Source organism: Aspergillus pseudonomiae (genome assembly GCF_009193645.1).
Source record: "Aspergillus pseudonomiae strain CBS 119388 unplaced genomic scaffold BDV37scaffold_25, whole genome shotgun sequence".
Lineage (NCBI taxonomy): Eukaryota > Fungi > Ascomycota > Eurotiomycetes > Eurotiales > Aspergillaceae > Aspergillus > Aspergillus pseudonomiae.
Window position 1 is genome coordinate 314368 of NW_022476017.1, and position 14685 is coordinate 329052.

General features: G+C 50.0%; 6 protein-coding genes across 6 annotated transcripts; 2 read left to right on the top strand and 4 right to left on the bottom strand.

The window, feature by feature from the left end:
• Window positions 1–690: 690 nt before the first annotated feature.
• BDV37DRAFT_99559 (sugar isomerase) lies at window positions 691–2406 on the bottom strand. Its single transcript, XM_032091544.1, has 2 exons — window positions 1692–2406; window positions 691–1632 (listed from the first exon to the last, which is right to left on the bottom strand). The coding sequence occupies exons 1-2, from the start codon at window positions 2151–2153 to the stop codon at window positions 754–756; spliced, it is 1341 nt and encodes a 446-aa protein (XP_031942528.1). The 5' UTR covers window positions 2154–2406; the 3' UTR covers window positions 691–753.
• Window positions 2407–3740, bottom strand: BDV37DRAFT_99558 (class I SAM-dependent methyltransferase). Its single transcript, XM_032091543.1, has 2 exons — window positions 3488–3740; window positions 2407–3421 (listed from the first exon to the last, which is right to left on the bottom strand). Exons 1-2 carry the CDS (start codon window positions 3675–3677, stop codon window positions 2661–2663), a joined length of 951 nt encoding a protein of 316 aa, XP_031942529.1. The 5' UTR covers window positions 3678–3740; the 3' UTR covers window positions 2407–2660.
• Window positions 3741–4022: 282 nt separating this feature from the next.
• On the bottom strand, window positions 4023–5312 carry BDV37DRAFT_293331 (UDP-glucuronic acid decarboxylase family protein; the record flags this gene model as incomplete). Its single annotated transcript, XM_032089381.1, has 4 exons — window positions 4023–4775; window positions 4829–5019; window positions 5074–5213; window positions 5271–5312. 4 exons carry the CDS (start codon window positions 5310–5312, stop codon window positions 4171–4173), a joined length of 978 nt encoding a protein of 325 aa, XP_031942530.1. The 3' UTR covers window positions 4023–4170.
• Window positions 5313–5871: 559 nt separating this feature from the next.
• BDV37DRAFT_282165 (UDP-glucose/GDP-mannose dehydrogenase family, NAD binding domain-containing protein) lies at window positions 5872–8689 on the top strand (the record flags this gene model as incomplete). Its single annotated transcript, XM_032086977.1, has 4 exons — window positions 5872–5911; window positions 5961–6355; window positions 6416–7441; window positions 8159–8689. 4 exons carry the CDS (start codon window positions 5872–5874, stop codon window positions 8687–8689), a joined length of 1992 nt encoding a protein of 663 aa, XP_031942531.1.
• Window positions 8690–8692: 3 nt separating this feature from the next.
• BDV37DRAFT_99581 (beta-mannosidase mndA) lies at window positions 8693–12125 on the bottom strand. Its single transcript, XM_032091545.1, has 5 exons — window positions 11589–12125; window positions 11527–11533; window positions 11388–11468; window positions 11109–11335; window positions 8693–11051 (listed from the first exon to the last, which is right to left on the bottom strand). Exons 1-5 carry the CDS (start codon window positions 11767–11769, stop codon window positions 8752–8754), a joined length of 2796 nt encoding a protein of 931 aa, XP_031942532.1. The 5' UTR covers window positions 11770–12125; the 3' UTR covers window positions 8693–8751.
• A 488-nt stretch (window positions 12126–12613) lies between these two features.
• Window positions 12614–14571, top strand: BDV37DRAFT_99596 (thiamine pyrophosphate-dependent dehydrogenase E1 component subunit alpha). The gene is made up of 5 exons (XM_032091546.1): window positions 12614–12833; window positions 12923–13110; window positions 13163–13224; window positions 13289–13498; window positions 13573–14571. The coding sequence occupies exons 1-5, from the start codon at window positions 12730–12732 to the stop codon at window positions 14338–14340; spliced, it is 1332 nt and encodes a 443-aa protein (XP_031942533.1). The 5' UTR covers window positions 12614–12729; the 3' UTR covers window positions 14341–14571.
• Window positions 14572–14685: the final 114 nt, after the last annotated feature.

Genomic DNA, 14685 nt, shown 5'->3' on the forward strand with positions numbered 1-14685 from the left:
GGGCACTCTTAGCCAGACATTTTTTAGTTGTGGTGACTGGTGTCCATGCCTGGCGAATCACTTGCCCACTTTCTACAACTGCGGCCTGAACCAAAAAAAGCCCCCTTAATCTGGCTGTACCCAGATTCTGTTCTCGGGAAAGTATCACGAATAATGTGCTGAATATACGATAGAGTTAATGTCTTCGTTGGCTTTTTTTTTTTTTTTTTTTTTCTTTTTTTTTTTTTTTTTTTTTTTTTTTCCTTTTTTTTTTTTTTTTTTTTTTTTTGGTTTTCTCTTTATACCCCCGACACGACTCCTGTACCGATAAATCCTTCATAGATCAGGGTAGATCTAGTTCTCAAGATAAATGGACACCATTACATCTATACAACTCATGAATATTTACGTGTAAAATGCCATGAACAAGGAGATAGCTTAGCGTTCAAGATAAGACCGAGAGCACAGCGACGACGCAATGCATGTCAGTGTCAGATTGCAGGCTATATACCAGCATAATTTTCGGTACCAAGACCCAAAGAAATCTATAGCCACGTGTGTGTGTGGAAAAACGAGTAGATCTATATATAGTCCGAATAAACAAAGGATCCAAAAAAAAGACAGGGCGTTATTCATAAACATCATATAACCGCAGACAAAAGACCTATGTGCCATCAAGACCATATACACATAATGTATGCACTGGACGGAGGCCAAAAAAAAAAGACCAAACCGCCAGAGTTGTATAAACAGGTTTGTGTGGTAAAGAATTAATTAATCACAAGCATCCCACAGATCATCTGCTTCCAAGAAGCCCAAACAAGCATCGGGATTCTCGTCCTGCATGACGGCTACGACGGACCCCGCAGCAGTCGATCCCGAAACTAGCCGACGTGCATCGTCGACGGAGGTCGAGCTGGGGAGCCAGAGCCAATCATCCCGGGAGACGGTAAACGGGAGCCCGAGACTGGCTAGCGCGGCCGTATCCATGTCTACATAGGTTGATTGCGAGAGCGCGCGCAGATGTCGGGGTGGGATTATTTCGGAAGGAGACAGTTGGACCCAGGACTTGGCGGTCGGGTGTTGGATGGCTGTGAGCAGGATGTCGAGGAGACGGACGGTGCCCGTTGGTGTAGATACTGTGGGGATTTGGTCGATGGGGACAAGCTTGTCGACGATGCGTGGCGTTTCCTCTGGCTGGGGGAGCGAGGCGACGGACTGTTGTTGACTGGCGCAGTCGTCTGATGTCGTTGAGGGGAATGAGGCGGTCGACATGCTCATTGGCGTGAGGACGTTGGATGCGGCGCCGATGGCGCCGCCGGGATGGAAGCTTTTGAAGATCTCTGCTGGGCCTCTTCCTGGAGATGTGTGTAGTCGTCGGGCGGTGGCGATAGCCAGGGCATCTCCCAGCGACAGGGCTACCGTCGTAGACGACGTTGGGGCGGATACGCCGATGGATAACTCCTCGTCCTCGTGAATGGGTGCTGGTAGCAGGATGCCCATGTCGGATGGCTGGAACGACAATAAGGGGCATGTGGAGGGGTGGAGGTGAGAAGTTATGGCGATTATTGGGACAGTTGAGGGGATATAAGGGAGCAAGAGTAGGAGCTCAGGCGTGCGGCCTGAGAACGAAATCAACAACAGGGTATCTTGCTGTATAAGAGTATCAATAAACCTGTTGATCTAGATCATGGTTATAATTCGACACTCACCGGTCTAATCATGCCCAGGTCTCCATGTAATGCTTCCGTTGGATGTAAGAATGCGCTGTAGATGCCCAGGCTATTCATCGTCGCTTCGAGTTTCTGGGCAATCTTTCCACTCTTCCCTACACCACAGCATACCAATTTTCCTCCACTCCGCACGCTGCGAGTAATCTGGCTTACAGCCCGTGTAAGACTCTCTTGCGCCAACGCATTTGTTTCGTACAGATGTTCCAAATGCGCTAGGGCGGCGCGCTCTGTAGAAATGACATGAATGGCGGTGGATACCGACGCATCGGTATGGCCATCCTTTACAGTGGATAATGCAGGGTCCAGCACATCTGGAGGCGTCAAGGATAGAAGCGACAGCTCATCGCGAGTGACGCGGTCTTTCTTTATCATGGTGGGCACGGAGGGGTCCGCGGGGGACGATAGCGGGATTATCGGCGATTGCTGCTGAAGGTGCCCCATGGCACAGAAACCATTCTCCTTCGGAGTCAAGAAGGACAGATCGTCTTCTCCCAGGAGGGGCCTGGGAAAAGAGGTCCCGAACGAAATCCCGGGGAAGCGAAGGAGTTTTTGAAATTTTCGATGGCGGGGGAGGAATATTTAGGGAAGTGGAGGAGAATCGGGCTCGGCATGAAGTTTTGACTAATTAACCACTGGCTGCGCTACATCGGAGATACTGCTTTAAGGCGCACTTCGGACTTCCTTTGATTGACTGCACGCTAACGCTCCAATGATTTAATATCCTAAGAGTCCGTTCCAAGGGCAAACAATCCCCTCCTTTCGTGCGTCCTCCGAGTCTCGGCTCCAATAGCTTCCGTCATGACACCATCGCCACCTGCGCTGACGCTTTTGCAGATCCCCGTCCTGTACAAAATGGTTGATTGTTACTGTTACATTGCCATCTAGGAGATTAGTACTATACAAATATTTTTTTTTCCCATTGTCTTTTGTTCACCCGTCATGCAACTCTCAAGCCGTGGAAATAGGCTTAATACCCTTGTGAATAGCCGCGATTCCGCCGGTGAGATTCTCGAATCCCCGGCCAGGGATCATGAAACCGGCCTTCTGAATCATACCCCGGAATTCTTCCTGGCTGGGGAACTTCTCGATACTCTCCACTAGATACTGATAGCTGTCCCGATCTCCCGCCACCAGTTGACCGATCATGGGGATGGCACTGAAACTCCACTGCTTGTAGACCGCATTGAATACGCTGTTCTCTACCTTGCTGAACTCCATACAAGCGAACACACCCCCGGGCTTCAACACCCGGAATGCTTCGTGTAAGGCGGCCTGTTTATCGGTGAAGTTGCGAATGCCGAAGACAACCGTGTAGAGGTCGACTGAGTTATCGGGAATGTCGGGCATGTGCTGGGCATTGCCCTGCATGAAAGATAAACGCTCCGTGTTGTAGTAAGGGGTCTGGATGCTCCGCTTTTTGCCCTCGGCAAGCATATCCGGATTGATATCAGCAATTGTGACACGGGTCTGATGGTCGTGGTTAATGTTAGTCGCGTGGTCCAGCATGCGAAACGCGATATCGCCCGTCCCGCCGGCGATATCCAGGATATTCCACCCTTTTCCTGTTGTGTCGGTGTTGCGTGATGGGAGCGCTGATCCAGGGTTCAAGGAGCGAACAAAATGATCTTTCCACAGGCGATGGATCCCGAGGGACATGAAATCGTTCATAGCATCGTAGGAAGAAGCCACTGAGCTGAAGACCGCTCCAACTGTACATTACCGGCGTAGCTTGGTCAGTCTTGTGTCCATTGGTTGAGAGGCATATAGAAGCATACCCATAGACTCCTTCTGCGATTCGGGAACGTTGCTAAAGCCAAAATGGGTCATCCGCTCATCATGGTTGGCCTTGTTGGAGTCCGCTTGAGCTCGCTGCGAACAGGAAAAGCAGCGGTAGGGAACCTCGGCGATGGCTGTTCTCCGACGGGCATTATAGCCTAGATTCCTCCATACCGATCGCGACAACATGATGAAGTGTTAGTTATGTAAAACCTGCACTTGAGGTTAATTGAAATACAAAATAGAGATAGAAATATTGCGCGGAGCGGATATCAGATGAGAGTCTCCGGCACCGTGCTTTTTCTGCCGCCCGATTCTTCACCGCTCACCTTCTGCCGACATCCCAACCCAACCAACTGACTACGAACATCTCTCTGTGGGGCTAGTAGGATTGTCCTAAACAGTACTCCGTAGTACATGTTTTTGTTTTTATTTAACTTTATTTCATTTTTTTTTTATACCTATCTCATTTCGGCAGATTAATAATTTAGGAATTGCACCTGTCATTTGTGGCCTTCTTGGTGTTAGCCTTAGCTCACATTAAACTCGGGTTTCAGGCCAGTAATCCTGGCAGGGGATACGAAGATTAGGAACCTTTTTGCGGTGGGGGATCTGGTGCAAATAGGTACTCCAACTTCGTATATTGTGTATCAAATAGTCATATGTCTGTGAAGCAGACAGGTCAGGACACAGCTCGCTCACTCATATGCCACTCAATCGTTCTTCGCAGCCCTTCTTGCAGCGGGATTGTGGGGCACCAGTCCAACACAGCTTTGGCAAGCGAAATCTGTGGTCGACGAACGGCAGGATCATCTGCAGGGAGTGGATGGTAGGTAATGTTGACCTTAGGCTGGTTGGCCATCTCGGCCACGAGACCAGCTATCATCTCGGCTAGCTGCTGGATAGTAAACTCCCCATCGTTTCCGATGTTGACAGGCCCATCCCTATAGCCACTGTTCATTAGGCGATAGAGTCCTTCCGTACAGTCCGTGACATATTGAAAAGACCGTGTTGCAGATCCATCGCCGGTGATCTTCATGTCTTCACCCGACAATGCAGCGACGATGAAGTTTGACACGACCCGGCCATCGCTGCCGTTCATCCGTGGGCCATATGTGTTGAAAATACGAGCGATACGGATATCGGCACCGTGCTGTTCTTGGTAGGCATAGCACAGTGCTTCTGCTACTCTCTTCCCTTCATCATAGCAAGATCGCTTCCCAAAGGGGTTGACATTTCCCCAGTACGTTTCGGGCTGGGGGTGCACTAGGGGATCACCATATACCTCTACACAACGTATTAGGCATACGCGACGAAAGGGGCTATGGGAGTTCGCCTACCTGATGTGCTAGTATGCAAGACGCGGGCATTGTTTGATATAGCTAGCTCGAGGACATTTTGTGTTCCCTGAAAGCATGTCCTTAGCGTTGAGACCGGGTCTTTTTGATACTGAATCGGACTGGCTGGGCATGCTAAGTTGTAAATCTGATCGATCTGGCCCACATCTGCCAGGGGCATTTGGATATCTTGACTGTGGACGTCAATACCAAGAAAGCTGGGGTTTGGTCCCTGGTGTCTATCTTACTTGACAAACGTAAAGTCGGGATGGCTCCTGAGGTGCTCTAGGTTCTGAGGAGAACCCGTTTGGAAACTATCCATTCCAATGACTACATGGCCCTTCGCAAGGAGGTAATCTGCAAGGTTGGACCCGAGGAACCCCGCAGCCTGTCAGCGTTAGCCAGGGGCCTTTCTGAGATGACCGGTAGGGGCTTCCTGACTTACCCCTGTGATGAGGATTCTCGGCTTGCCGTCCTGACTTGTCATATTAAATATGTAGCATATACTCTCCAACGAGTAGGGGCCATGGATGGCATGCTTAAGTAGTGGTTAATCGTCTGCACTGACCCACCCGATCAGCCCCGACAAGACTTTATCTCGTCGCGCATGAAGCTAACCTCGGAAGTGGAGCACATCGATTCCCTCCAACAGTGGAGTGAGTATGGCTGAAGTGTGAACCCTCAGCTGCCCAGTGCCGACGTAGTGGGGCTGAGGAATGCCGATCGTAGACAAGTGTCACAACTCCCAGGCTTTCCTGATGCGGTGTACACAGTGGCGGGCTGACAATCTGCACAATGACAAATTGACGACGCAAATCCCAACCGCAAGTTTCCTTAGGTCCAACCTTGAACGGTGCGTTCTTTACCATATCCGGCAAGAGTTCATCATCCTTGGGTCGCCACGAGTGGGCATCTCGATCTCTCATATATAATGAGTGGACCATGGACGAGTCCAGGAACACGGCTAGAATGAAGCGAGCGTAATTTTCTCCCCTGGATGTTCAGCTAGGAACCAAACCACTACCAGTCCCAGAAGCTTCGCCGTCATGATTCGAAAGGTGGCATGTATTGGTGCTGGGTTTGTGGGTGAGTGAGGCACCGGATGCGGCGATGAATTCCTGTCTAAACGTTCTAGGGGGTCCTCTGGCCACGGTTATTGCCTATCAATGTCCGGACATCCAGGTAACTGTTGTGGACAAAAACAAGGCGCGGATTGACGCTTGGAATACAACGACCCCTCCACTGTATGAGCCAGGCCTCGAAGATGTTCTATCTAGCGTTCGGCAGCGAGAGACCCAGTGTAATCTTATCTTCTCGACAGATATTGATCACGCCATCCGAGAGGCGGAACTTATTATGTTGTGCATTGATACCCCTACCAAAGAAAACGGCATTGGGAAAGGGCTGGCATTAGATTTGGCCAACACGCAGGCTGCTGTCAGGACCATAGCGCAGGCCGCAGAGTCGGACAAAATTGTCGTGGAGAAGTCGACCGTCCCGTGTGGGACAGCAGACAAAATTCGGGACTTGGTACGGGTGTCTTGCTTATTTCTGCTCGGATGTGGAATGCTAATGGTACCATGAGCGCAGCTTGAATCGAATTCTAAAACCGGCTGCCAGTTCGAGGTCCTTTCGAATCCTGAGTTCCTCTCCGAAGGAACCTCAATTACAGATTTATTGTATCCGACAAAAGTTCTGATCGGCCACCAACAAAGGCCATCGTCGCGCCGAGCAGCTGAAGAGCTGGCTGCGATATACGCCCGGTGGGTATCACCCGAGCTTATAATCACGATGGACCGTTGGTCATCCGAGCTAGCTAAACTGGCCGCCAACGCAATGCTAGCGCAGAGAATCAGCAGCGTGAACTCGTTAAGTGCGATATGTGAAGCGGTCGGCGCAGATATTGAGAGCGTGAGTGCTAGTTGCGGGATGGATCCTCGCATCGGAAAGGGAATGCTGAAGAGCACCCTTGGATGGGGAGGCGGATGTTTTGAGAAAGACATCTTATGTCTCGTCTATTTGGCTCGCAGTCTAGGTCTCACTCCCGTGGCAAATTATTGGGCATCCGTTGTGGAGATGAACGAGTACCAGAAGTCGCGATTCTTTATGCGCATTGTCTCGTCTATGCACGGGAGTGTCGGGGCAAAGTCCATTGCGATATTAGGGTTTGCCTTCAAGAAGAATACATCGGACACGAAGAATTCTGCTGCCATTCCTCTCGTGCAAAGCTTGCTCCAAGAAGGCGCCCTCGTCTCCATTTACGACCCTATGGTTCCGCCAGATCGCATCCTAACAGACGTCAATGCGGCCGGTAGCCATTCCGCATCTGTCCAAGTGAGTACATCAGCGTACGAAGCATGTAATGGCGCCGATGCAGTCGTCATTGCAACCGAATGGGACGAGTTTCAGACCCCGATGCCGACAGGCGACGTGCGAATGACCACGGCAAAGGATACTAGCATCGAGGAGCCCAGGTCTCCACCAAGTACGCCAAGCGATAAAGAGGGGAGACTGGATTGGAATCGGATTACGGATCATATGCGTCCGCCCAAGTTTATTTTTGATGGGAGAAATATGCTGGACAGGCAGTATGTAGAACAGCTGGGGGCTCGGTATGTTGGTATTGGTAGTGGGTCAGAATATGGATTCCTGGAGAGAGCGACCCATTCTTTGTAATTTATGAAATAGTGCTTCGTCAGAGCGTTTAATCATCTATATCTCTATTATACAATACGACATTTTTGGCGTATGGCTCTGAAGCTTGTGGCATAACCCCAGATTCAGGATGACGCATATCGTTCTTGTCGTAGGGCCAACCATGTATATCTCAGGCACCCTCATAGAACGCATACTCAGCCTTTCATTCTTGGGACGGGTCTCATGGAACATTTGCCTATTGGACTCGACATTGAGGGTGGATTTTCGCGATTGTTGCAAGTTCAAGTCGTCCTCAGTATATGATTGGCCAACAGAAGTGAGGTGAATGATTGAAGCCATCGTGAAACATGGAACGGCGATACATTTGAGAGGCATTCAGGACACGGTACCATGGACCACATGACTAGCTTCATTTTTTCTGATGTCGAAGGCGGGATAGATCAGTGCTACAATCTCGATACGGGCCTTGGTAACATTTTTATAGACGCAGTAGTCCGGCATTATACCAACGGTGAACGCGAATATGATAGGGACGGCGAGATGGGTGCAAGTGGAAAGGTCGACCAGGCCCTTGTCCACGAATTTCTGCAACACAAGTACTTCCAATTCGATCCTCCCAAAACCACCGGCTGAGAAGTCTTCCGCGATCCACTTGCCTTCTAATTGATTGAAAAGGCTGAGAAACAAGGCCTTTCATCGGACGATATTGTGGCTACGATTACTCGCATCACAGCTCAAGCGATCTTCGACAACTACAAGCGATATGCGCCTAAGCACCTGGAGATCACCGAGATCTTTATGTGTGGCGGCGGCGCTTACAACCCTAACATCACATCTTATATCCAGCAACATGACCCCAACGTCCAGATCGTATTGCTGGATGAGGCCGGTATCCCGGCTGCCGCTAAGGAAGGTATTACTTTTGGTATGGAGGCCATTGTTGGACGCTCTATTCCTGTCCTGACGCGCGTGGAAACACGTCAGGGATATATCTTGGGCAAAGTGTCCCCTGGCAAGAACTATCGAAAGGTTCTACAGAAGGGCATACTTTTTGGAGCCGGACGCGATTATTTACCACCGGTGGAGTTGTTTCACTATGTGGATGGGAAGGTCTTCGACAATAAATGGCGAAGCACACTGGCCATTATGACCTCTGCTAAATCTACATGTTTCACACGAAATGCTCGTCACAGTATTCAGGAGTGATTGAATGGATGCTGCGCATATTATCTTATCCTGAAATTAGTGCCTACATGCCTAAGTTCGTCCTACTTCTCAAGTGTCTGATTCCACAGACTCTGCACCTTAACCCCCTGCACCCACTTCCCACCAGTATTATCCTCTTGGACCGTAAAGCCAATTTCCTTCTTCTGTCCCGGAAGCAACACGAAAGCATTCTCATCGAAATACCCCACCACATCAGCCGGATAATCGAGCCACGTGTATAACGAGACACCTGATTTAGCCTCTACTGTGAAAGTCTTCGACTTGGAATCATACGATAGTTCAAGTCCGGGATCCACCAAGGCGAGGTCCTTGGGGAAAACTGGCGTGAAGTGGTTCTGGTGGGTGAATGTCGTTTTCTCGTCCGAGTTGGGGAGGTGTCCCTCACCCGACAGAGAGAGAATAAGGATGGCATCCTTGGGATTGGAGAGCGTAAGATTCTTAACGTTGGTACTATATACCTTTGTGGTATTGAGCGCCCCCACGCTGAAGGGAACAGAACCTGGTGTGCCTGCATTGTGGGGAAGAGGCTTGCCTGATAAGTCCAGCCAAGTTAGGTTTACCTTGCCCTTTGCCGATTCCCACAGATCTGACGTAACGTAGACGTCCAGGTCACCAGTGGTGTAGTTCCAGAACGGGGAGACGATGATGGGCTGGTAAATGTCTCTGGAAACGTAGTGAAGGACCTTCCATCGTCCGCCGTATTCGATACCGGCCCATGACGGCGCTTGCCAGATATCTTCCAGTTGCCAGTAGAGGGAGCCGAGTTGTCGCTCGGGCATTCCGCTACCGCGGCGGTAGAACTGGATTTCGGATTTGTACATGTCGGCTTGGAAGAGTTGGGTTGCGTGACACCAGGCGCTGAAGTTGGCGACGGAGTCCAGCTTGTTAGGAATGGGGTAGTACCGCTGCACTGCGATTGTCATTTCGCCCATGCCTAGAGATGTGTTGTGGAAGTTGTCGGTGAAGGTGCCGCCGGCTGGGTAGTGATGGTTCCGAAGCATGACAGTGGTGCTGTTGAAATGGAGATCTTCGGGGTCAACGGCTTGCTGCCAGGTTTGCAGGCTAGGCATGCTGTGGTATCCGAATTCATTGGCGAAGCGACCCACTGGGTAGACATGGTAGTTGAAGGAGACATTACTGTCATAGTTGTAGAAATCAGTGTCGCCATAGTAGGATCCAGGTGTGGTATTGTGATATCGTTCCACCATGGGTACGGGAGCAGACAAGTCGACCTCAATAAAGCCTTCCGTTGTGCTGCTAGGGCTATATGTGATCGACCGGGTGTTTTGGTAAACCAGAGGCAAAATGAGACTGATATACAGTTTCTCGTATTCCCCAACATACTTCGCATACTCTTCAGGGGCCTTACTTTCGACCGTCGGAAGCATCAGTGACTCGATCTCGTTTCCACCTGCCCATAATGCCAGCGAAGGATGATGGTTGACACGGCGAACGTTGTACACGACTTCAGCGGCGATGTTCTCTAAGAACGCATCGTCGACCGGATACAAAGCATCGCTGAATTCGAACTCGCTCCATAAAAGAATGCCTCGCTCATCAGCTAAATCGTAGATGAAATCGTGGAGATATATGCCAGATGACCAAACACGGAGCATATTCTGGTTTCCAGCAACAACTGCATCGAACAATCGGGCCATTCTCGCCTCTGTAACACGAGGCCAAAAAGCATCTGGCGGGATGATATTGGAGCCTTTGGCGTAAAATTCGTGTCCGTTGACTTCAAAATGCCAGTGGGCACCTGGTGCGATGCCTTGGGCAAGCTGGGTATCTGTGATGTTTTGTTGATTGAGGAAAATCGTGCGGAAGCCTGTTCTCTTGGTGACATGGGCCACAGTTTCGTTCTGATGGCCAGTAACAGTGACAGTTATGTTATAGAGATTTTGGTCGCCAAGACCCAGTGGCCACCAAAGCTTTGGAGTCACTCCACCAAGGACTGTGACGCCGGTAACAGAATTTCCAGACACAGTCACATTACCTATCCGCTTTGACGTGAGTATCTCACCAGAATCGGTGTCTTTAAATTCAATAGACATAGACGGATTGGGCGGAAGAGAGCCCACAAAGTCGATGCTGGCATTAACGACCCATGGCTGACGTTGGTCAGGCGGAAGATGGTTGATCTGTCCTTTTCGATATATATCTATGTCTGTATTCAAGACATGAATATTTTGCGCCTTGGGTAGTTGCACGATATAAGCAGGCTTCCAAGGTCCTGCGGGTGCAAAGGCAGGGCCCCAATCCCAGCCGAAATCCGACTGTTCCTTGCGCATGAACCATCGATTCGGATACTCATAAGTCTGCTGTATTCCATCGGGCCATACTAGAGAAGCATGTTAGTGCTGTGTAAAAGACAGGGAAATGCCTCTGGTGCTCAAACCTGGTGAGTTAGGATCCTCGGCAATTGCATTCACGATGTTTGGCGCACTGCCAAAGTTAATCTTCAAGACGGGATCCTCGTTGCAGCCCTTCAGAATCTGAGAGATATCGAAAGAGTATTGGCGGTATTGGTTATTCGTTGAAGCGACGTGCTTCCCACAGAACTCGATTGTTGCGAAAGTGTCAAGTCCATCAAAAACGAGCCAGGTAGACTCGGCGTCCTTTAGTCTAGTGAAAATTAGAACAACAAAACAGCCCAAACAACACGGCAGTTACTCACAAGTTCTTGATCCCGTCAGTGGTGTAGGTCCAATTAGACTCCGGGATCCATCGAAGATTAAAATCATTGAGTCCATGATATCTGATGTGGCCCAGTCAATCCGGTGAAATCATTTTTATAGAGCTTCACCATCACTTACGGGTCATCTGCGATGCATGTTAGAGGCATGTATGATATCTCAGATGAAGGGAAGTAACTCACCAATTACACCAGCCTTCAACAGGTCCAAATGGGCGTGAGATGGAAGACTTCCGGGCACGGTATGATTCAAGGCATCGCTACTGAGAGTCCACTTTTCATTACTCAGATCCCGGACATGCTGGCCCAGTGCAGTAGGTATGCTGGATGCCACCAGGGCCGCGGCCTTCACTGTGAACCGCATTGCGAGACTGCGGGGTTTCTACTAGGCTGGCCTTAGATCCTAGTCAGAAAGGATGGCCGCTTGAGGGGAAACCGGTCAGTCTTTATACTTCGCTAAGTAACATTTGTGTCACTAGATTTCTACCAGTCATGCAGGACTCCGATATCCGATATCTCCTCCCACGATTCGGATCCCGGTATAGAGTAGACGGAAGCAAAACCGTGTTGAAAAAGGGAAAGTATCATGGGTGGGGGTTGGGGATAGAATGCTTGTATCCACAGTAGCACGATCGCTGCATGAAGTTCTTCCAATGAGATGCGAATGAGAAGGCTGCGGGAGTCCTCACTTGCGGCGGGGAAGCTGATCGGCGGTCGAGGTTGCATGGAGGTCGCCGTCCGGAGGTAAATGCATCTTGTCTTCCCGGTCGGCTTGCATTTCTAAAGAGATCCCAACAAATTTCTTGCTGCCGGTGAGGTGACCGGATGATGAAATTGGATGGTATAGAATCCCGAAGCCGTACGGAAACGGATTGACCCGTTCAAGTATATGTCCGAGGTGGAGTCCAGGATGTACTAGTATATATTGGACTTGAGACCAATCGTACAGATGGAATTGGGCGACACTAACTCATAATTGTCGTCGGGCAGGGTATCCGTCCCCTTCTCAGAGGCGAGACCCATAATCCTCTCCGAACCAGAGCCTGGCAATACAACATGCAACAGTTGAAAGAGAGATGAATGAATACACATCTACAGGATCAGGTGACCTTATTCAGGGCAAACAGAACAAAATGAACAAACAAGATCAACTCAATGAAACCGATCGGCTAAGCACGGTTCGGCATGACGTTCTGAGCCGAAGCCAACCGCTCCCTCCGCATTCCCCAGAAAGATGCCTTAAGATCAATGACCCCAGAAAATACCCCATGTCCTTTTTCAACTGAGGTTCTCTCGACAATTGTCTTCTCAGATCACTCCCACAATGTCGGCATATCTTCTGAGGCGCATATCTCGCAATCCCAGGGTCTTATCCCGGATCCCTCAACGATGGAGTAGTTCTATCTCCCAGCGGCCAGGCTCGGACAGGTATGTGAACCTGATAAAAATATCCCCTCTCTGCAAACACAGGGTTTTGTGTGAAAGGGCAATCAGCGCTGATAGAAAGATACGTCTAGTGTCCGATTTCCTGGAGCCGTGAACAGTAAATTCACCACCGACATGGCGTTCATCAATCCCTCCACAACGACAAATATCCCTACATACCGTGTCATGGATTCCGACGGTGTATTGCTGGACAAGAACCGGAAGCCCTCCGGAGTATCAAACGAAGAGATATTAACGTGGTACAAGAATATGTTGACTGGTAGGTTCCCTTCTCCGCTTTCTCATCATGAATTGTTATTGATAACTTTTAGTGAGTGTGATGGACGTGATTATGTTCGAGGCCCAAAGACAGGGCCGTCTGAGCTTCTACATGGTATGTGACCCCATATTCTGATCCAATTGACGAGACAACATTGAATTAACGCTTTCTCTAAAAGGTGTCTGCCGGGGAAGAAGGTATCAGTGTCGGATCGGCCGCCGCATTAACACCCGACGACGTGGTATTCGCGCAGTATCGCGAAACAGGCGTCTTCCAGCAACGGGGTTTCACTTTGAAGGATTTCATGAGCCAGCTTTTTGCAAACTGCCATGACAACGGCAGGGGACGTAACATGCCGGTGCATTATGGCTCCAACTACCCTCGCATGGTGAGTATAGCACCCTGATACACCCTAATCTACCGCATGGTATACAGTCACGCATACATACTAACCTCTCCCAGCACACCATCTCTTCACCCCTTGCAACCCAGATCCCCCAGGCATCTGGCGCAGCTTACGCCCTCAAACTAGAATCTCTCCAGAACCCCGACACCCCACCACGCATCGTGACTTGCTACTTCGGCGAAGGCGCCGCCAGTGAAGGTGACTTCCACGCCGGCCTCAACATCGCCGCAACACGGTCATGTCCCGTGGTCTTCGTCTGCCGCAATAACGGATATGCCATCTCTACACCCACACTGGAACAATATCGGGGTGACGGCATCGCCAGCCGTGGAATAGGATACGGCATTGACACGATCCGTGTCGACGGAAATGATATCTTCGCCGTTTATGAAGCCATGCGCGAAGCACGACGCATTGCGCTCTCCGATGGCGGCAAGCCCGTGCTTATTGAAGCAATGAGCTACCGTGTCTCGCACCATAGTACTAGTGATGATAGCTTCGCGTACCGTGCCCGGGTAGAGGTGGAAGACTGGAAACGGCGCGATAACCCCATTATCCGGCTGCGGAAGTGGCTCGAGAACGAAGGGTTGTGGGACGAAGATACGGAGCGTACTACGCGCGAGCAGCTTCGGAAGGAGGTGCTGAAGGAGTTTGGAGAAGCGGAGCGTGAGCAGAAGCCGCCTCTTCGGGAGGCCTTTGAGGGTGTGTATGAGGAATTGACGGAGGAAGCGCAGGAGCAGATGAAAGAGTTGAAGCGGATCCTTGAGACTTATCCTGAAGAATACGACCTTCGGGAGTTCAAGGATGGTATCAATGGGTTATAGATTGTCGGGCGATCTGTTTGTGAGCACATAGATCAAGATATCCTGTATAGCATGAATTTAATCATGGAAAAGCCTTCTGTTGCCTTGATTCGAGTCTTAAATCGGTATTGTCAACCTTGACCGAAGGCGTGACTAGGGTAAGCCTGAAGGCTATGAGCGAAGAGAAGTATTAGGTTGTAGCGTGTGGTACACAAACGAATGTATGTCCATTGCTAATTGCAGAGCCACAAAGCTGGACTTTGAAAACCTCTATGTAACTTCCCACGTTTCCTTGATAACCGGATACAAAACAATGTCTTTTCAACGGATGCGCTTTTTGAGCCCCCCAACTCCAAGCATGTAAAA

What these genes read in the sequence shown, in the direction of transcription:
- BDV37DRAFT_99581 (XM_032091545.1), bottom strand. Translation starts at nt 11,769, where the DNA reads ATGCGGTTCACAGTGAAGGCCGCGGCCCTGGTGGCATCCAGCATACCT. An exon ending in ACTGACGGGATCAAGAACTT is followed by an intron (nt 11,336 to 11,387) that starts GTGAGTAACTGC and finishes AATTTTCACTAG; the next exon opens with ACTAAAGGACGCCGAGTCTA. An exon ending in CGAGGATCCTAACTCACCAG is followed by an intron (nt 11,052 to 11,108) that starts GTTTGAGCACCA and finishes ATGCTTCTCTAG; the next exon opens with TATGGCCCGATGGAATACAG.
- BDV37DRAFT_99559 (XM_032091544.1), bottom strand. Translation starts at nt 2,153, where the DNA reads ATGGGGCACCTTCAGCAGCAATCGCCGATAATCCCGCTATCGTCCCCC. An exon ending in ACCTGGGCATGATTAGACCG is followed by an intron (nt 1,633 to 1,691) that starts GTGAGTGTCGAA and finishes ACTCTTATACAG; the next exon opens with CAAGATACCCTGTTGTTGAT.
- BDV37DRAFT_99596 (XM_032091546.1), top strand. Translation starts at nt 12,730, where the DNA reads ATGTCGGCATATCTTCTGAGGCGCATATCTCGCAATCCCAGGGTCTTA. An exon ending in GTACAAGAATATGTTGACTG is followed by an intron (nt 13,111 to 13,162) that starts GTAGGTTCCCTT and finishes GATAACTTTTAG; the next exon opens with TGAGTGTGATGGACGTGATT. An exon ending in GCCGTCTGAGCTTCTACATG is followed by an intron (nt 13,225 to 13,288) that starts GTATGTGACCCC and finishes TTTCTCTAAAAG; the next exon opens with GTGTCTGCCGGGGAAGAAGG.
- BDV37DRAFT_99558 (XM_032091543.1), bottom strand. Translation starts at nt 3,677, where the DNA reads ATGTTGTCGCGATCGGTATGGAGGAATCTAGGCTATAATGCCCGTCGG. An exon ending in ATCGCAGAAGGAGTCTATGG is followed by an intron (nt 3,422 to 3,487) that starts GTATGCTTCTAT and finishes GGTAATGTACAG; the next exon opens with TTGGAGCGGTCTTCAGCTCA.